Source organism: Xiphophorus hellerii, chromosome 18, assembly GCF_003331165.1.
Source record: "Xiphophorus hellerii strain 12219 chromosome 18, Xiphophorus_hellerii-4.1, whole genome shotgun sequence".
Taxonomy (NCBI): Eukaryota; Metazoa; Chordata; class Actinopteri; order Cyprinodontiformes; family Poeciliidae; genus Xiphophorus; species Xiphophorus hellerii.
In genome coordinates this window covers 18,531,943-18,554,078 of record NC_045689.1, presented here as the reverse complement: position 1 = coordinate 18,554,078, position 22,136 = coordinate 18,531,943, and the positions used below count along the sequence as shown (strand labels likewise).

At 39.8% G+C, this 22,136-nt stretch overlaps 1 protein-coding gene across 3 annotated transcripts in view; it reads right to left on the bottom strand.

Annotated features, from left to right (window-relative positions):
* Positions 1 to 22,136, bottom strand: part of hip1 (huntingtin interacting protein 1) — a 50,926-nt gene that overhangs the window by 19,006 nt on the left and 9,784 nt on the right. For 2 of the 3 annotated variants that reach the window (XM_032545111.1, XM_032545112.1), the window contains exons 2-5: positions 5,288 to 5,351; positions 4,033 to 4,175; positions 3,884 to 3,940; positions 1,008 to 1,088 (exon numbers count right to left, since the gene is read on the bottom strand). In XM_032545111.1, the coding sequence (XP_032401002.1) occupies positions 1,008 to 1,088; positions 3,884 to 3,940; positions 4,033 to 4,175; positions 5,288 to 5,351 (345 nt within the window). Of the gene's footprint in view, positions 1 to 1,007; positions 1,089 to 3,883; positions 3,941 to 4,032; positions 4,176 to 5,287; positions 5,352 to 19,248; positions 19,781 to 22,136 lie in introns of those variants that run through there. The other variant, XM_032545113.1, reaches the window with a different exon arrangement.

Below are 22,136 nucleotides of genomic sequence, written 5' to 3'. Positions count from 1 at the left end.
ATAAATCAACAATGCTAAGCCTGGTGGGGCGTAAAGCCTGGTGGCCCGCCAGGCTTATACTACACTAAGGAAAACCCTGTCTTCATGTTTAAAAACAACAATCAAATAAAAAAAAAAAAGAAAATCAACTCCTACCTCAGTCGCCACTAATTAATGTAGAAATTATAAAAAGCAGAGACGCACCGAGAAATCTACTATTAACTGGAAGTGCACAAAACTCGGCTTTGGCGGAAAATTAAAAACATCTTTTTCAAATCTGTGAATTCACATTATTGTTGAGGTGTTTAATAGTGAAAGGAACCACAGAGATGTGAGAAAACATTTAAAATAAAGCTATTTTCTAGGACACGTCGAGACCTTTCTGCAGTTCATTCTGGCTGCAAGAGAGCAAGACTTTCAGCAGGTAATAGGAAGGCTGAATGGAAGGCTCAGACCTCACACACATCTGACTATTTCACATTATTTCACATTACTATGCTTCAGTTTATGAATCAAGTCCTTCTTTGCATTTTTTCTACTGTTGATGCATAATGATTAATTTATCAGAATGCTTATTGGCTCTTTGTCAATTATTTAGTCACAGCAATAAGTGTGTCAGGTTATGCGTCAGTCCACAAAGATGACGCTGGACAATGCGTCCAACCCATAGCAATGCCCACAGATCTACGCCCATGATGGTTTGAAGGTGTGAGACAAAATTTATAACAATCTGCCAACAGAAATGAGAATGAAGGAGCTCAGATGTCAGAGTCACTTTACTGCCTTCAGTCGTGGCTAAGAATCTGGCTTCATGAGAGCAAGCAGCAGCAGCAGCAGTATCTCATGTCACCTCCACGCCTCTGCTCAGCTGTCTCATAAAAGTGCTTCATTACTGATTCTTCAAAGGATAATAATGAGTAAGCTGGAATTTCCCCCCACAGGAGGAGGGTCTGGGGCAAAGATTACAAGGGAAGAGGAGAGGGGGTTGGGGGAGGCTGACGCTCGGTTTTATTGGCCGGCCGACTCACTTTAATGTGAAACTCCATTTTGGTGATGAGCAGTTTGAGGTAGATGCTGCACAGCTTCCCATAGCCTTCACTCAGATGACCCTGAGAATAAGAGATGACAAAGAAAAGAATAAATTTTTTTTATTATTTTTTCTTTTATACATCAGCTATATAAACAATGTGGATGTAACTCCTGTTGTAACCGGTCTGCCTAGGAGGAAACAGTTCAGCATCCTCAACTATCTGCCTGGGAGTGTGTGAGAGCGAAACAACCGGAAACATGACGTCGCAGTCCTGGTCACAGCAACCCCACTTCCTGTATCCTCCTGCTGCCTGGTGACATCAGCAGAAACTGAGTCAGTACAAAGCGCGAAGGCCTCCGCCCAGCTTGCTGCTTCTCAGGCTTGCACCACAAATGTGGCGAAACAACATTTCACTTCAAGCAAGTTTACCCAATAAACTATTTACCCGAGATGTTGTGGTGAACAACTTAAATGGACAATGCAAACGCTATTAAAATTAAAGAATGCCATCTACATGAAGTGCGCTCCTCCAATAATGTTTAATGCGCTCTGAAGGCTCGGCTGCTGAAGAAGAAGCCCTCCGAGCGTCTGTAAATGTCGGCGTGTTAACCACAACACGACGGCGCTCCGATGATCATAATCACACAGTTCTTGTCCACAACTGTCTTTCTCATTGCTGATGGCTGCAGACTAACATTTAACAGTGATCTGCTCTCATCAACATGCTTCTTGCTTACTGTGACTTTCAATCAAAAACTTTGCTGGGAATTTCTGGGAATAACAAACAGAACTGACTGGTTAAACATTAAAGTCAGACTCTAACTGTGTGCCTTCTTGCAATAACAGCTCTAAGTATTTTGGTCCATGTCTGTTTGCGCATCAAGAGACTTCTTGCAATTTTCTGCCAATTCGTTTTTGGGGAAAAATGCTCAAGCCCAGTTAGAATGAATAAAGAGTGTTGTCAAGTTTGGCAGCAGATTTTCATTTGAATTCAGGTCTGAACTTCGACTGGGTAGTTTAGCCTTTTCTGTTCAGATAACGGTTTAAACTGCACTCAGAGCCACAAAACGTTCTCTCCTTGGCATCCTGATGCTGTATGTTCACCAACGTTCTCCAAATAAAACCCCTAGAGGTTTTCACAGAACAGCTTAATGATGAATTACATCAAAAGGACTGTAGTTAGTAATTATACGACTTCAAGAAACAGTTGTTTGCACTGGATAGTTAGTTCAAAACTGGATAGATAGTTTTGAAGAAATTATTGTATTATTATTCCCTTTCAGTTGATAATTATGAAGTAATGTGTGTTAGTCCATCATATAAAGACCTGAAAGAATACAATGAAGGCTGTAACTTAAAATGTCTGAAGAAAGGCTTGAATGATTGTGTTATGCTAGTTTGACTTCATTGAATATAGAGTAATAAAAGAATAAACAAAGCTTTATACATATAAAATAAATTTAAAACAAAAGCAAACATGTTCAAAGGAGTGGGTAGAAGTATGAACTTATTTTTACACCCAGCCCTCTTACATCTGTAGCATCATCCAATAAATGACTATTTATGCTATTTCACCCTGTTGAAATAATTTCAATCTATGTTTCTTGTTTTGTCATTAAAGTTCAAAAGAGACCTAAAAAAGTAAAGCATTTAATTCACTTTCTGTCCAACTTTCATCATTAAGAGGATCAGTTCAAATGTTGATTTATATACCTGGGAATGAAGGTGCAAAGATAAACATAGGCATTAAAAACTATCAGGAAGCCAATTAATGAAATTCTTCCTCCTGTGGATTTCTGGATCTTTTATTAAACCTTTAATGAACCAAACCAGCTGAGCTGGTAAGAACAAATTCTGTTTCCAAACAGAAGAAATCCTGATGTAAAAGCTGCTATTCCCCAATGCAGTTTGAATATATTAAGAAACACAATTTCCACTTTGATGTGACAAAATGTTTTCTAAGTGTTCATTAATGCTCTGTTTGCAAATTAATGTAAATCTACGATAATTGATCTGCTGGCAAGCATACTTTAGCAGCAGGAGAAATCAACATGTCTTTCCGTCTGTATAAAATCCTGACGTTTAGTGTAAACTTCTCTGCTCCAGCTTACTGTCAAGCTGGCCTGCAGATGGAAAAACCCAGAACAGTCACTCAAATCAAATGTTTTAAACTCCAGGAACAAAAACCTTCTGAGGCAAACTAACCTATTATAAATAGAAATATGTAAATTTGGCTACTTTTTTTTGTACTGAAAACAAGAAAAGTTTCAGTTCCCACTTTGAGCAGCTGGAATCTAAATATATAATTTTAGATAGTGTCTGAAGCATTTTCAGGTAAATTAATTTTTTGCTGTTTTCCTTCTTTACTAAATGTACAGAGAATAGCCAAATCTAGATCAAAAGTTTAGATTAAATGAAGTGATACTCCGCATTTTAGCTGTTCTGCTTAAGAGAACAGAAAAAAATATGTATTTCATGGTTAAAGGGATTGAAAACTGTTCGCCAAAATATTATGCAACTAAAATTTTACAAACCAAACTGTGCTGTAGCCTGATGTCTTTGGAAATGGTCGCATATTATTACCACATTAATTATTTTCAGTATTATTATCTATGCTCCAGGTAACCGCAGATTAAATTCTTTACAGAATGACAAGTAAAAAGCTGAATTAAAGACTTGATAAAGGGAGATTTCAGCTACTTGAGTAAACGATTAGTCTCTTGTACTTCATGGATGTAATCACCTGTGTTTTAACAGAAATTCAGCAGACGATTAAATCCCGTCATGACTTAAGGCCAAATTACCCCAACTTGTGACAGCTTGCCGTAGGTCTTTGCATGACATAAGAACAATCACCTCAGTGTAGTTGCTTACCCACATCCTGCTCATATCCGCCAGATCTGCCTTGTTCCTCATGGAGTCCTTTATCACCTGCAGGTGGAAACACAAACAGATTTCCAAAACAGGTAGCTGGCAGAAACCACAGACGTTCTCCCCGATGTTTGAGTGTCCTCTGCTCTTACGTTGGGGTGTCCGTCCCGCAGCAGCTTGTGGAAGACGTGGCAGAACTTCCAGCAGAGAACGGCGTTGCTGGAGAGAGGAAGCCGGTTGACGGCCGCCCAGAAAGTGTGGGCGCCCTTCTCGTGATGTGTTCCCAAGATGCACGGTGGGAGAAGCAGTCAAGGACCACCAGCTCACTCAGCTTGCAATTATTCTATGGTTTTGCGCTAATGTTGATGGCAGTCATATTTGACATTACATTTGATTTGGATATTTTCTAACGTCTTTTGCTCTGAAGGGAGTTTAAGATTATAAGAAAAACGTCATCGTCAGTGTAAGTTGATTATTTTTTGTTTTGTCCACAGCAGTGGGATTCTGATCATATAAATGAGGTGTGTAAACTTTGTTGACAGGTCAAACATTAAAACTGTTTTGCTATTCTGGGCCAGGTGTACCTTCTTTTCATAGATGGCACACCTAGCAAAGCGATGCTGTGTTTAATTGCTTGAATTTGCAATAATTAACTTTATGTGCTTCTTTGGTTTTCTTTCCCAGATAAAGTCTTGATTTATCACTTTAGTTTTAAAGAGCTTTTTTCCCAGACAGATTCAATAATTGACTAATAGCCATTGAGAAGATGTTCTTAGCTCAGAGCTGCTTTCTTGGACACCGTCAGTTACAGGATCTTTTGCTGCAATTAACTTTGATTACAGTTGCAAAGTGTGCCAATTATTTTACCCCACTAACTGATTAATCATCAGAAAAAGTCAATAGAATAATCAATCATTCATTCATTGTGGCCCTAAAAGTAATTGGAATTAATTTTTTTGTGTTTTTGACTGTATGATTTGATTCTACTGAATAACCTAGATTGATCTGAGCTGAATTTGCAAAAGGTTTCTATATAACTGGGACCAGTTCATCTCATAAACTGTCTTGAGATGGGAATTGAAGCTGAATAAACTGTGATTAAATCACAATAAAGAATCTAAAAAATCCCATATACAACTGTTTGTATTATAGACTATATTAACATGCTCCAAGAGAGATAAGTGTAAAAAAAATAATAATAAAAAAATAAAAGTGCAGCGTGCTATTTTATTATATCAGCTGCGCAGCAGAACCACATGAACTAGATGGGGTTACACAGTTTGTTGTTTTGCACTAATGTAACCCTCTGCACACATGTAGAAATAAACACAGCTCTTCTCTTCAAACACATCCTTCACACACACACACACACACACACACACACACACACACACAATGTGAGGATATTCCTGGCATGCTTCTCTTTGACAGCGACCTCCTGTGTGTTGATAGCCTTGTTGATGCTGACAGCCTGCAAAGGAGGAAGAAAAAAGGAAATCAGCCGACGGATTTTTACTCCAGTAAAAGTTGACATCCTTCCACTACTAAAAGAATGCTTTCAAAAGAGTCTTCTCTAGTAATGCTTTGGGAATAGGAGGCAGCAGAGATTTTCCAGAAGAGGCTGATTGACCCATTTTCTGCAGCGTTAGTATTCAAGGCAGCAGCTCTGAAGCCTGGGCCTCTAGCTGATTTGGAGTAGCTTCACAGACGAAAGAAAACCGTGCTGTCATATTTCTCCTAATTTACCTCGCCACGCGGAAACAGTCTCTAGATTAAATCATGGAGACGTAACAGAGTATCTGCATTAGGGCAGAACACTGAACGTGACTTCCAATCTTTTAGTTTGTGAATTATGTGATTTGACAACAGAAAACAAACAGATTAGAATTGCTGGCGGCCACATTTCTTTGAGGCCACTCTTGAGGAAACATAGCTGACTTGTGAGCTGGCAGACTTAACGGGATGGCACCAACAATGAACCACGTGTGGATGAGCAGGGGGATATCTCAGTGTGTCATCTCTCTCCGCTGTGGAATCTACTAGGAAACAAAAGCCAGGTCTCAAGCTGAAGTCTCTCCAAATCAAGTTCAAATTAAGACCTTGTTCGCCTCATCTGGCAGAGGAAACCTGAGGTTTCTTCTTAACTCTGGCAAACACACATAGTTACGACTGATGCTAATCTGTAGTCTGTGTCAGACATCGAGACAGACAAAAACAGATTCCTTAAGAAATTGGCACAGCGATGCAACAATCGATCCGCCACAGATTGGAATTGACCAATCATTTCTTTGTTGGGTCTAATGATCCGAAAGTCAAATACTAAAATTATATAGGATTTTTTTCCTCCCCAATTCATCCAATAGTTCCAAATGTTTTGAGTCTACAAACAGCATAATTCTTAATGCACTTTTTTTCCAGTCCTAAAAAATATCAGAAAGAGGCTATGGACATAATTCAGTAACTAAAAAGGGATGATCTTGTAATTCTCTAGTTTGTTGCTGAATGTGACCTTTATCAAAAAACTTGCAGAACATGTTAAGATGATCTTATGTGTGTTATAATGTTATAAAACCAGCAAAATCAGAAACCAACAATCAAAAAAGATGCATGATGAAATTAATAGGTAACACTTTATTTGACGGGGTGTGCATAAGACTGATATGACATTGTCATAAACATGACATAACATGAAGGAGTCTTTGTGAATGTCTGACTGTTGTCATGATGTGTCATTTGGTAAGGAATAACACTTTTAATGCAAAGTTGCTCTTAAAGTTGCCTTGGAAGTCCATTAAAAGTGCCAACTTTGCATTAAAGTGTCATTATTTACAAAATAATGCAAAATTGGCACTTTTAATGGACTTTCAAGGCAACTTTTAGCGCAACTTTGGATTAAAAGTGTGATTACTTACCGAATGACACATCATAGCAGTCATAACATCTGTCATAAACATGAAGGAGTCTTTATGAACGTCTGTCATGTCAGTATCATGTCAGTCTTATGCACACCCTGTCAAATAAAGTGCTACCAATTAATCTCAAACCAGGAATGAAATGTTTGACAAGTTATAATGTGCCTGTACTGCATCAGAGTTTGGACTATTGCTGAAGGCTTTCAGATAAAAAATGTATTTCAACAGCATCTGGTTGACATTTTACGTCACAACTGAGAGAGAAAAAAAAAACCCCAGACCACTCAACCGGTCCTTCACTCGGAGTCGAGTCATATCACCAAACATAGATTGAAACTCTAGTGTCCGCTAAACAAAGAAAAACATATATCCTGTCACTGTCACCGGAAGGGTACTGCGATCAGTTCGGGTCAGCAGAATGTTAGATTCTGTTTCATAACCTCGCTTCCCACAGAGTCTGCTCCTCCTCTTCCAGTATATGAGCTGGAAGTCACTGGAGGGAGAGAAGGGGAGGAATGGGAAGGGCAGAGATGAAGCGAAGAGGGAACACTGGGGAAGCACTCGCTGCTCAGGGTCTCAAATCAGTCAAACAAAACCCAGGAAAGTATCAGAGGGAAAAAGAAAGTTTTTACTGACATCACAAACAGCTACTGTCCTGACAAACCAACTACAAGCTACATCTTCCACACACTCCATGACAGATTAACACACACTCAGGCAAATCTAATTGAAGTGAAATTCAGATTAAGTCGTAAGCATGATTCATTGGTGAAGATGCAGCATGAGGACAGGAGGAACCAGGCTGCTGCCGCTCACACCTACCCGGCTCTGAACTTCACACCCTCCGCACTGATTGGGCTTCAGTCCATACATTGGTCAGAAGAACTGCTTGGTGTTCAGACTCTAGAGCGCAGCAGTGCTATCACTGTCCTGTTCAGGGTGTGCAGAAGAAGTAAAGCTGTTAAGAAACCTCCAGAGTATTTCCTCTGATCCAAACCACAGAGGCCAGTCACACAGAGTTAAATTAGGCCATTTGCTTTATGAAAACAAGCACTTATTGTTTAGTTTAATGAAGCCATCCCAAAGACAAGCGGCTTGTCTTATGTACATCTCTACCTCTACAGTGCATGTTGTCTGTCCTGTGTGTCTCTGTGTTGTCCTGAGACAAAATGGTGATTTTTTTTTTTTTTAAATGAACTACCGTCCAGCTATAAGGCTGCACTTCAGTGTGAACAGTGGTTAGCAATGTTGTTGTGCAGCAATCATGGTTTGCAACTCATTTGTCCAATGAACGCTGAAGATAGGCTGCGACCCAGCCTGGTTACACAGAGGTAACAGTTTGCTGGCTGCCTACGTTCTTACTACACAAACACGTGAAGACAAAAGAAATAAGACAATGCTGACAATAACATCATAACAATAATATTTAAGATTTAATTTAGAATGTTGCGGATCTAAGGGTGTTTTAATCATCTTAAATAAGAAAATCAATGGAGCACAATAAACATCACTGGTTCACACTGGCCTCAAGATGCGTCATTAAGTGCAAACTGTTTTCACATTTCCTTTGCAGTCTCAACAAGGGAAGTGAGTTTTGTGTAATTTCCTCTTAAGAGGGACCATATTTCATTTGTACAATAGCCCCTGTAACATATGGGTACAATAATACTGAGCCTGAATTCTTTGCATTCAAATGGCTCACAATCGAAAATAAATGTCTGCGCTTATATTTTTTTGACGCTGCCTCAATAGATTTACATTTGCCCCCTGTGTTCTTTCCTATACCCCACACACCAAACAAATCAAAGGATGATTGAGCAAAAACTAGTACGAATCGTTCCCACACCAGGATGAGCCAATTGTAGCACAGTGAGACTTTGTGCTACGTTTGGGTTGAATGGGAGTAGCAGCTGCCCGAGACTCCTGGTGTTGGCTGAGCCGACCGCCCGGCATCAATGGCCTCTAAGCGACCAGAGGTGCAGCAACTCAGACCAGCCCACTTGGTTCAATGACACAAAATAAAACCAGAAGTGAGATTTGCAGGACCTATGAGTAGGTAATACCTCAATCTACATCATCACATCCACAGGAACGAGGTCTTTGAACTTTATGCCTTCTTATTTATGTCTTTATATGATGGACTATAACCAGGTCTCAATCAATTCTTCACCAGCTGAGCACAGAAAGCCTTGTTGCCTCTCAGTACCTAGAAACATCTTTTAACACAGCTCTGCTCTGCAACAAAGTGTTATTGATACAGTGCTGAAAGCATGTTAAGTTTGCCCAAGCCTTCTGTTGGAGAAGAAAAAAAGAGCCTGCATTGATATGCTGATGGCAGCCTGACTGTGTTCACCAAAGGACCAGCGCTCAGAGAAAAGAGGAAGCGTCCCCTGCCTGCAAAATGAAACAGCCTTCACTTGTTGACTCTCGTCCCCATCTGCTGCTTTGCTGTTGGGGATGATGCCTCTCGTGTAAACACAAAAGCATTCCTTTGTGCAACTCTGATTTTCCAAAATAATCCAACACAGTCCAGGAAAAAAACCCAACATGTTTCCACAGTTTGAGCTTTCTTAAGTGACTGTTTTTATTAGAAAACAAAGACGGCCTAAGAAAATACAAAATGTAGTTTTGAAACTGCTACTTCAGGACCTGAATGACTTGCAGTAAGATGGAGAATGTCCAGCTGTCAGTTTAGGGATGTTTAGGTGCATAACGAAACATACCAGCAAGAGTACCTAGAAATGGCACAAAAAAACTACCTTAATTGGGTTTTAGTCCACTCCAAAACCTTGCTTTTGTTTTTTGAGTCATTGAGAGGTGCACTTAGTTATGCAACAGGACAGTGATGCCCCAGCAAGTCCTCACAGAACATCTCAAATAGGCCATTCATGCTCTACATGTGCCTAACCCAAAACAATTCAACAAATTTATGTAGGAAGTTGAAATCATTTGATGGCAGTTGGTGTCACCAAGGGTGGCCCAGTTATTAGGCTTAAGGGGACAATTATTTTTTCACGTAGAGTTGGCTTAGATAGCTGTTCTTCCCTTAATAACTGAAATCTTCACATGAAAAATGTACACAGGTCTGATATTAACCATAGTTTGATGATTGAAAGTATTACAAAAAACAATAGAGGAAATCTGTAAAGGGAAAAATACTTTTTTCACCCTAAATGTACACCATGCTTTGCTCTAGTTCATTTCCAGACACAGCTGTGACATAATCTATTGTTAATGATAAGGAGGGGCCCCTAATTTTCCCATCATGAGAAAATACTTCATAGATAAAATTGAAAAAAGGAAGAACAAAACATAGACACATTTTCACTGAACGTCATAAGCAGGTATGGGAGGCCTCCAGAGAGACTCTGACAATGTACTGTTGAAGGGAAGTGACATCTTAAATACAGAACTCTGATTATCAGAAAGAAGGAGGAGCAAAAAGCTCAATAAAGAGTTAAGCACTAATAATAGACACCGCAGCTAGTTCATTCTTATTAAATGATCTCATTAAAGCCTAAATTTAATATTAAAGGTTGTAACTCGAAGTGTCAGTCTCAGAATCCTTAGTAATATATGACAAAGAGGCATCTCAGTCCAAGTGATGTCTATAATTGGGTTCTTTAAAATCTGTAACATTACAGTTCCTATTAAATACATTGTTGCGCTGCATTGTGTATTATTCAGAGCAGAATTACCATTTCCCAGAATAATTTTAAGGTGCAGGAGGCAATAGCTGAAGTATGGACAATGGACTGAGCTTATATATTGTTTTTCTATTTGTAATGACCACTCATAATGCTTTATCCTAGAGTAACAATCAGATCATTAGGATGCTTTGCCAATGAAAACAAAGACATACAGCAGTAGAGGAAGATGAAACTATCTCACTACATGATGTCTACTTCCTATTAAGCCCGGTACAAAAACTGGACAATCCTTCATTCACTCGATACATCCTAAATTGCCCTTTTACATAATTGTATGTACCTAACCCTACCAGCTTTAATATAGTTTGATTATGCATCTTTATAAACAAATTATATTGCTTTGATTATGCCATTAAAAAGCACAGCTAATTTGCTATTTGCTATGCTTAGACAGGTTTAAATACCTACATTTGTTTGTTTCTGACTTCCTGTAAATCTTTCTTCTGTTGACACTACATTCATGTAAAAGCATAGAAGCTTCCTAATACACTCTGAGCAGCAGGATGGCAAGCAAGAATTTTCAACACAACAAGCACTTGAGATCTTTAATTTTCAAGCAATATTGTGGCTTAATTTTTGCACTGCACTATAAAACAAAACTAAATGCCACAAGTTACATTATTATAAAGGCAATATTTGGTATCTTATTCAATTTTAGAAACAGTTGGAGTAATTATTGCGTCTCTCTTGAAAATACACAGCAACAAAACAAGTTATAAACTTTTGCTTCAAACATTAGTGAAAATACTGAAAGTGTGTATATACTCAAGGTCAGACCAGCAGATGTACAGTTTTGCCACTCTGTAACAGATGCTACCGTACAACACAGGCTCTTGCTTGACAATACCACCAAACATAACACAAAAAGATGAACTAAATGAGATATTTTCCTGGCTATGAAATTGTGATTTGAAGGTTTTTGTCTAGTGCAGCTCCAACATGCTTCATCTGATTGAAGTGCTCTTCTGAGAAATCTGGATTTGTAGGGTCAGACGGTCCTCTGTACTCCCTCTATCACACAGAGAACCGAGACTAAACAAATACGTGAAGCATTTTATGGATTTTACCCCATGTGATCCTTGCATGTACTTCAATATGATCAAGGACGACTGCTAGGATGCAATATTCACAGGTAGCTATATTTCAAGTGCCATGCTGTATATTTGACCAGATAAAGGGACTCTTTGCTCTTGAAACCAAAGCAAGATGTGTTTTTAAAGCTTACAGGGATTGGTTCACAGAGGGGAAAAAAAGAGGAACATGAGGGCTAATCATGATCATTATCATCAAAATATTCAACAGTAATGCGGAAATCCTACGTTGCCATCTTGCAGCCATGCTCCATTTTTACAGATGATTTTGCAAAATGACCAAACCTAGCAGGGTGCAGGAATAGGTGGGAGCTTCTGTAAATCCAGTTTCTCCTTCAGGTGCTGCATGGCCAAGGGGAAAGCTCTCAGTGTGAGCTGACCAGCTGCTGCACTGTGCAGGGTGACAAGTGACTAGTAAAGGGAGGCTGAGAGGAAGGAAAACAGGAAACATGAGGCGATGTGTGAATGCAGCAGCACTGTAATGCTGAGGCATGGTCACTGTGGCGAAGTCCCAGAGGGGTGGAGGTGCTGAAGGTGGGGGTGGAAGGAGGGTACAAGCACTCAGTCAGGCTTCCTGTCTTGGCACACCCTGCACTGCCCATTTCCTGCTTGCTGAAAATCACCCCTGCCTCTCACTAGCCCCCCAGCCCCTCATTCTACTAAAGCATTTGCTCAGTCAAGCCTGACAGGAAGCAGATGACCAAACCCTGTCACCTCGTCACATTTCATGTCGATCTCTTCCACTCATAACCTGCCAAACGTAGCTTTAAAACGGAGCCACCTTCATAAAAGTTTCTTTCAAACCAGCTGTGTGTAGCAACAGGTTTGGGAGGGGCAATACTGCAATGGTATCTGTACAGTAGAAGAAAACACTTTCTCTGACATAAAACGGACTTTTACAACTGTAACTTTTCAAGGGGCAACAATATGTATTTTCCAGGCACACAGTGCCACTTTACAGCACTATTAAGCATATCTGTTACATTTAGTAGTTAGAAAAAAGGTGTATATATCAATAGATAAGAAATTTGACTTGGTAATTTGGTGGCTTGAAATTGGACCTCTGTCTCTTTAAGAAGCACTAGCTCTTAAATATTCCCCTTTAAAACCTTTAATCTTTTGTTCAGCCTGCTCCTAGTCAATATAGAGCCTTAACTGTAGTGAAATAATTAACATAAAACATATTTGTGAACTTCTGACTGTACACCACACTCAGTGCATGGTTCAAAATCAGGGTGGCCGACTCCAGTCTTCAAGGGCCCCTACCCTGCATGTTTTAGGTGTTTACCAGCTGCTCCTCACTGGTCATCAGGTTCTGCAAAGGCTTCAAAAGGAACCATTCATTTGATCCAGGAGTGTTGAACCAGGGATACGTCCAACACATGCAAGACACCGGTTCCAGAGAGCTGAGCTCAGCAGTTCCTGAGCCAAAAATTCCTTCCAGAAACCTGCGATTGATCTTATGCTGTTTACCGCTGCTGTTTATTTTATTGCTCTAAGAAGGAGGGCATGGTCTGTTTCAAAAGTCTGAGAACCACTGGCCTAAAAAGAGATTTCACTGCCCACAAATGCACATTCATTTCAGTGAAAACATACCAGTGACGCCGACACGGTTGATCACACTTGCAGCCAAAAATAATCTCCACAAAGTAAAACCCTGCGCACAAACACAGACTTCTCGTCAAAACAGGATACAGCACACTGTAGCCGGCCTGAAGTCAGACACAGCAACATAAATTAATAAAAGCATCTGGGAATTAAAGATACATATATTTTTAACCAAGATGATACAGGTATCTTGGTTGTTAAAGACAAGAGGTTCAAGATGTAAGGAATCACGTGATTGTGATCTTATTGTTTAAAATCACGGTGATGATATATCAACTGTGATTAACTTTATGCCTAGTTAACATGGCGAGATTATTATGCAGATTTTTGCACCGATTTCCCCCTTCCGACAATCAGGATCGCTCTTAAGGTCATCTTAAAGAGATATTCCTGCTGTGTGTGTGGTGTGCTAAGAGTGATCTGGTGCACTGGCTTTATTTTTTCTCTGTCAAATATAGCTTACAAACTATCGGTTTGTAAGCTATAATCTGAGCTTACAAACCGATAGTTTGTTTAATCTGAACTCACGTTTGGCCTTAGGAGATTTTGCGAGATTTTCCTGTCTGACATCTGAACGTTGGTGAGTGAAATCAGTTTGTATGTGGTGTGTTGCTCCTGCTGTGTGGCTCAACACCACACAATGTACAGCCAAACATGTTATGAGTAAGATATTTTTTATTGTCATGTGTGTGGTGTCTCAGATTTGGAAAATTGGCAGACAATTTTAAGATCTTGCCCGATGAGCTAATCAAAGGCACTCAAAATATTCTTCCTACACTGTCATTTTCCCAGTATACTCACATGTTCACGCAGACAGACCAAGTTTGCCATGATTTCAGGATGTGAAATAAACCATCCATCACTCTAAAGATATTCTGCTGCAAACACTTCAAAGTCTGTCAACATGAGCTGCTTGCTTCCCAGTGAATCCATTGAGCATCCTCCGCTCCATTAATAACAGCGTTCTGTGGTCTAGATAAGCCCAGTGGGATGATGACGTCTCATAAGAGCCTATTAGGAAAAGCTTGAAAGCTCAAGGCTGTTTGGTGCACCAGGCTGCTGTTGCTGGGGGCAGAGGTGGAGGGCCACAGCTGGTCAAAGGCAAACACTCATATGCTAAAGGTCGGGCTCTCATCCCCCCTCCCGTGGCAGTTCACATGCCGTTTCTAACAGGATAGCTCTCCGCAGGACAGTGTGAAGGAGACTGAAGTTGTGTAGCTACAGAGTTCCACTTCCTGCAGGACCGGGGAGACATGAAGAAATGTCATAAAGGAGACATCTGTGAAGATCTCCTCAGTAGACGAGTTCCTGACTGCTTAGAAAACTAATCACAGGGTATTCTGTGTGTGTTTGAGTCCACATTTTCCTGCAGAGTCAGATAAAATTTGTGGTTTTGCTGGCAGCTATTAAAGAAAACAATTTCTTGTTATAAGGGCAAATAAATCTGCTTATCAGACTGCCAGCTCAGATTGTCAGATCTGCTAAAGAAATGTTTGGATGTGTCTTATTGATGACTTTTCCTGGTACCTGGAAAAAGTCTTTGTCCGATATGGATCCATAGCTAAAACAATTTCTGATTTAAATCAGTGAATGTTTATTTTCTGGATTCAGAAAACTATCCAGCTCATGAGTATTACACCATATTTAATTTATGAGAACAATTGGCTTTTTGCATGTGACATCACTTTCTTCAGAAAGTAGCCCACACTGCAATGACGGACGTCAAAACAATGCATGCCAACTTCTGTAAAGCTTGTCATAAAAAAGGCTAATATCGCTTTTACTTAGTTAATTTCACTGTAAAAATGGGTTTAGGATGCAGAGAGATAAACTAGCATGACTTGAACATGTAGAACCATGGCTCTATGCTCTGTTCAATACTCCTGTCCTTCACTTTACATGCACGTTCACTTCCGACGACATCCATCATGGCGCCTCAGTGTGACTAAGTAAAGTAGTTGCAAAGAGTCACCATTTAAGAATATTTTTGAAAAATCTAATCAAACCCATCACAGATTTAGTCCTGGAATGAGCAAATATTGTAATTTTCAATATTCTTGGCAAAAAAGATTATGACTTATGTTAAAGATCAGTTTTGTTTTTAACCAAAATAACAGTAATATTAGACTGAGACTGCTGCTTTTTCTTTTCAGTTCCATTAATGAACATGCATTTGAGAATATGACTGAGTACAGTTACTGTCTGCTAATACGGTAGCATGATAGTACAGTTGCACTACTTAATTTGGCTGACTTCCGCTGTATGATCATAATTTATTTTTAGAGCAGTATTGCTGCTTGTGGGGCTCTGACTCTGGCAGGTGTGTCAGCAAGTAGGCTGGGGAATATTTCAATTGTTTTAACTTAATGTCTAATCATGAACACAACTCCCAGAGGGCACAATGTCAATTTGAACCACCAGTCCAACGTACAGTCTTCAAAGGACAAATCAGTACTTCCTTTCTTACATCAAAGTAAGAGTCTCTAACATGAATACAACAAGGTCTTCTCATTTTAACTATGAAACCTGAAACATTTCCCCCATGTCTTATTGACTGAAATTTTTATTTATCCTAACCATTTCCTGTGTGTGTTTCCACTGCGGGGTTCAAAACAAGGTCATGCATGTAAATCATACCCACAGGAGCAGGTAACTCCACCCACTGCACCAGTGTTGATAAAACATGTTGTTTGGCAGATCGGTGTGTGTGAGAGTGGGTTCCCATCGAAACAATAAAACCTCTCAGTTTCAATATTAAACTATTAGAAATGATTCAGTCAGAGCAGCTACACTTTAGAACTAGTATTAAAGGGAATATATTATGCAAAATTCACTTTTTGCCCGTTTTTATACTTCCTATTTGGGTCTCAACTGGTTCTAAAAACATCCAGACATTTTTGGCAATAAGTTCACGTTTTATGGTGTCTGGAAAATGAGCAGTTTCAAAAACCAATTGACGGGAACTGCGCCCTTAGCTAATAACCCGTCACCTAGCAACCCAAGCTGAGCTTCAGCACGCTTGGTCAGCTGGTTTTACTGCTGCATGATGTACAATGGCTACTGGAATGGAAAGACAAGTGTTTTGTAGCTGATCTACCATCCAGAAACCACTTGTTGCAGCAAGCTCCACTTCTGCTTTTCAAAGACGTATGGCTGTATAATTCTGCATCTGTTTGCAGCCATTTTGACATTCAAGTATAAATATTGAGTTGAGGGATGGGGTGAGTAGCTACTCAGTTGGATTTAAAGTGTTAAGAGGCCCTAAAACAGCTCATTCAAAAAGTGAGCAGACTAAAGTCTCATTATCTAAGAATGATTTTGTGCAAAAAATGTAAGCAACATGTTTTGTACAGACCACAGACTTATCCTAACTTATCCTAACCTGTTCAAAGAAGCATAATAAGTCATCTTTAAGTCAGTATAAAGTCCTTGGTGACATATAATTTTAACAATGTTAGAAGGTGCTTAGACAATCTATATTCATGTTTTCCACTTTTAAAGCTCTTGGTAAGGATCATGAGTGTTCGACATTTTAAAAACAGAATGAAGGCTGAATGAAGGATCTTTGAAATATCAGAAAAGTTAATGAGATGTCATCTACCTCTGTAAAAAAATCAAAACACTGATACTCTGCACCTTGCAGGTTCTAATGAAGCTTTCCTGAACATTGACATAATTTGTATAAATCCATCAGTACCTAAAACTTCTTTTCAATGCAGCTCAATGAACATACTGAACAACCCTTCCAGGATTTTTAACTCTGCACTGATTTAACAACGTAAATGAATTAAGGGAATGTACGTTTTCCAGGAATTTGAAATTTGGCTGAACTTTGCTTTCATACCACTGCGTCTCACTACAAGCCAAAAACAGCCAAAACACAGGGGCAGAACAAACAATGCAGTTAAGCTCACAGGACAGCCTTGGCAGCACTGATAGACTCGCAATGCTGAACTGCTTTCCTCTGATAGAGAGAAGTTTATCTGAAGCCAACAGGCCGACTGTATCTGAATGAATCTTGACTAAGCGAGACGCTGCATCTTTACACCTACGTCATGTCTGGGCTACATGCCCCGGCTGCTTCATGTGGGCAGCTTAGTTTCATCTTGCAGCCAAGAAAAATCAGTTTTTCCTCCTCGAGTACAACTTCATTTATGTATGCCGTTTCTTTTAAAACCTTTTCTGAGTGACTCCTGGTTAGGGATTACAGAAGTACAGGTGGGTGGCTTTGCTCCTACCCTCCCCTCCTCACATCCACACAAGGGCTAAAAGTGAACCCATCCATCCATGTTGGGCAGTGAAAGGCCCATCTTGTTGCCTAGGGCTTACATACACCTGCTCCAACTGTGCACTCCGGGAGCTTGGCCAGTCTGTGAGACACTTCAGCACCTGTATCCATGCCAATTCAAGATGTTGTCACTTTCCAGCCACTTTCGTCCCCCTGTACTCTGAAACCTCTTAATGAAATCCCCTGGAAACAATTCCCTTTGAGGTTGCCTAATTAGACTCCACCTGTTTGTCATTAGAAAAACTGTAGGAATCCAGCTTTTCTGTGAACAAACAGAATCATGAAGACAGAGGATCAGAGCAGACAAGTCAGGGTTAATGTTGTAGAGATGATAAAAGCAGGGCTAGATGAAATAAGATGGTTTAATCCACTGTGTGAAAATGGGAAGATGTATGGCGTAACAGTAAACCTACGTTCCTACCTAAACTAAACTAAGAGAACTTTGAAGAGAAGCAGCCAAGACGTCCTTGGCAACTCAGTGGAAGCTGCAAAGATACACAGCACAGGCCTACTAATGACAGGACTACATAGTCATGCCTCTACAGAAGAATGGTCAGAGAAAAAGTTATTGTTGAAACCAGAACATTAAGGGTCTAGTTTTCAATTTCCAGCAAGCAGAAGCAGGTACTCGGGTCTGAATAGGTCAAAATCGAGTTTTTTGGTGCCTACATGACAGATATTATGTGAAATCAAAAGTTACCACTACATATTACCCTGAACACACCATCCCTTTAAGAAACTAACAGCTCTGGCAGCAATATTCTGTGATAATGATTTTCATCAGAGTAAGAGTTTGTCAGAGATGGGACGGTAGATGGAGGTAAAGACAGATAATCCCTACGAGAAAAACACATCAAAAGCTGCTAATGACCTAAAGCTACCGCCAGAACTGTAATGGTTTGCATGAGCGTACAAGTTAGCGTGATCTAGTCAAAGTCCAGAACAACAACCTATTAAGAAATTATGGCAAGATTTGAATTTGGGTTATTTTACAAAGAAAAACTGGTATTAAAGTCAGTCTAGCTATACAAAGATGGCAAATATAATTGCAGCTGCATTGCTGCGAAAGGCAGCTATACAACCTAGTGACTCAGGAGGAGCTTATTTCAAATGCACACCACACTATACAGATTTTTTATTTGTTGAAAACAATTTGAAAACCCAGCTTTCATTTACCTTCTTTTCACCTATTATGTCTTGCTTTGTATGGATGTATGACAAATCCTCAATAAATAAATAATAAAGGGATGTGAATATTTTTTTGTGAGCCTTAATCATCCAGAACTCTCAGCTTGGCTAAATATGGACCAAAAAAAAAAGATTTTTATATATACAAAGTGTTTTGAGTTACTTTTAAGGATCCAGTAGTTAGCAGATTGCACCTAAAATAAGCTTATAAGCATTTTCTCCTTCCAGCACAAGAGTAATCTTAATTTCTGCTGTGTAAAGCTGCACATTTAAAGGTCCAGATGTTCAGATTTAAAGCTTCTACACCCAGTAATAAGAAGCTGGACCAGCTCAAGCATTTCTCCTACTCAACAAACACCCAAACTTCCCACGACCAGCTACAAATCATCAGCAGACAACAAGTCCCTGCTTGCAGAGAGCCATCTCTTACATGCAACCAGCCCTGATCCTACATGTGTGCAGCAGGACTTATTTCTTGGACACCACGCTAAAAAAAAATAAATAAAACATACATACATTTTCATCACAAGGCTGTTTCCCTTTAAATATAGTCTGTTCATTGAGAACTTACTATTTTGCTCAGATCCATGGTAATCCGTCCAAGCGGTGAGCCAGGATCTTAAAAGCCGAAGAGGAGAACCGCTGGCTTCCCTTTTCCTCTCTTTTTAAAATCCGGAATAATTAGCAACGGGAAAGCGACGGAGGCAAGAAACGCATTTGGGAGGAGAAGAGGGAGGTGGAGCGGCCCGTTAGCTCAACATGTGTCCTGATTTGGTATGTTTAAAAAAATGTCCCTGTATCCTGTGCTCCCTCCCACCCCTTTCTCTTCCGCGTCCCTTCTCCCCTCTCACTGCGAGCCCAACGCGCTCCCTGATCGGCGAGGACTTCCAGCATCCGACCGCCGAGAAGCAGAGGCTGTGCGCCGGGGAAAGCAGCGGAGGGGTGTCGCTGATGCTAGCCGCTCAGCCTCACAGTAAAACCCGGCAGCGACTCACCGGGTATCGCCCCTCATAGCGGCCAACACAGAGACAGGAGGCTGCCTTTATTTTGCAAATAGCCCGCTCCCTGGTAAGACAATAGTAGCATGGAGCCTGCGGAGTGGGATGGCTCAGTCCCCGAGGGTTCCCAAGATGGGGTCCGGGGACCACCGAGGGTGTCCGGGTAGGAAAGGGGAGGACGGGGTGGAGACAAGAGTTCAGGAAATGAACCCAGAGTAATCTTACCTAATCAAATCTAACTCAAGACACAAAAATAGTAGGATTATCTTCCTCTTAAAAAAAATTAAAATTAAAGCTTTTCCTAAAAAAACAAACAAAAAAAGAAAATTTTTAAAAAAGAACCCACTCCCCTCCTCAGAAAAAAACCCCTCATTCTCTGTATTCACACACTATGCATCTACTACAATAGTTTTGATTGTTTATCTAGACACAAAATACAAACAATATCTTATATTCTCAGCTTCTAAACAAAAAAGGCCGCTGATTCAGATTGCATTTGAATTTTAATCAAAACCCATCCAGCTCTAGCGGTCTTGGGCTGGACAACAAGACTTCTGTACTTAAACGTGCATCAGATTATTATTTTTCAGGCAAAACTGAAGATGCAGCTTTTATTTTGACAAGGGAGCTTTTATTTTGCAGTGCTGTTTCTGTTTGCTGAGGCTGCCCGCACCAATGTCATCTCATGGAGCAATAACGTCAACTTCTAAGTAGGGCTGGGCGATGCAACTTAAAAATAAAGTCTCCGATTTTATGATACCAAATCCAAATTTGATAGATTTTTTTTCTCACTTTCTTTTCTTAAAAAAAGAAATCACAAAAGAAAGAAAAATATTTCCAAAAAAACTGGCTTTTATTTTAATCGTTCCTTCTGTCAATGCATCGATTGATAATGTTGCTGTTTACAATACTTCACTGTCACTACAACATCCAGCCAGTTAGATAAACTTTCACTGCAGCAGATGTTCACATCTGACACAGACTACAGTAACAAAGCTGCCAAAGGTCACAGAGATTAATGATAATGCTACAGAGTCCAATGTGCTAATATTTTGCAGCCCTATTCTTAACCATTTATTTAGTCAAAGGTAAGGGCGCTCTGTTTGTGTAGACCAGCTCTGTTCTCAGCAATCACAGCTTGAATTAACACAGTACAGGCTAAACATACGGGGAAATACAATCACTTTTTTTTTTGACAGCGTTCTTCTTACAGATAATTATTTAGAGAAAGATAAGTTCAGTGTGAGCATTATTTCTGTCATCAGCACCATATAGAAATCATACTTGGAGTTTATACACCATATTTCTGGAATTACTAACTTTAGTAAATAATCTTCATAGCAACCCGTCTGACACTTTGATAAAATAATTTTCCCACTCGTGGTGAGAAAAAGTAACTTAAAAAGATGAAAACAAAAAAAAAATTGGCTACTGCTTAATTTACCCTATGAAGGCGATTCTGGGTAAGTGATGCCCCCATCTGGTCAAACTGAGATGGTTTCAATTTTGAGACCATGAATTGCAGTACTATTCTGAGTCTGAAGGTTGTGACAGATGTTAGATAACATCTGTCACAACCCCAGAATATCAAAGAGCTTTACATACACAGAAAGAATCACAGCTTATAAAAAAAAGGAGGGGATGGGGAAGAGGACAAATTCTGCTCCAGAATATTCACTATAACCAGAGTAAAGCTTATCATTCTAAAACAGAAACATCCTTAAGAATATTTTATCTTTGAGTTGCATCAGCACCATGCCATCTTTAATTTTTCAATTTTAGACACAGACCGGTTTATTCTGATATAGTAAAAACCATCATCAACTAAATTCTGGGTCATTCATCAACTTGCAAGGTTTTTTAAAATGCAGTCACTGGGGCACAGTGCTCCAACTCGTCAGATTTTTGCAGATCAGTGCATATTGGTAGAAAAAGCTACACACTTAAATCTTCGGCAGCAGTACATGCAAAACGACCTTAAGGCTTGGTTTATGAGCGACAAACAAAAAGAGCTTGACTGATATCTGAGCACAAAACTGTTCTACATAAAATACTGTCAATTACTAGCGTTATCTACAGGGCAACCATATCTGCAACACACTGGAGGATTTGTGGAGCGGAAAACTCTCACCCACCTCTTCAAGAGGCAACAATATCAAGCAGTTACATTGTAGAGAGGCGGATTGAGGAAAACCGTCATTAATGAAGAACAAGATCAGTCTTGTTTTTTGAAGGTGTTGCATGCCAAATGTCTGTCTGCACATTTATAATTTCCTAGTTGAGTTAAATGATGCTGATTTTTTGTGATGCATATTTGTGAAATGAAAAAGTGTGTACTGTGAAACATGAACACTTCAATGAGATCCACACCTTTCTTTAGTCTTACCAATCATCAGGCAATGTGACCTAACCACGTCTCCAAAATGACGAAAGACGAAAGTGAGATAGAGCAAGACCTCTA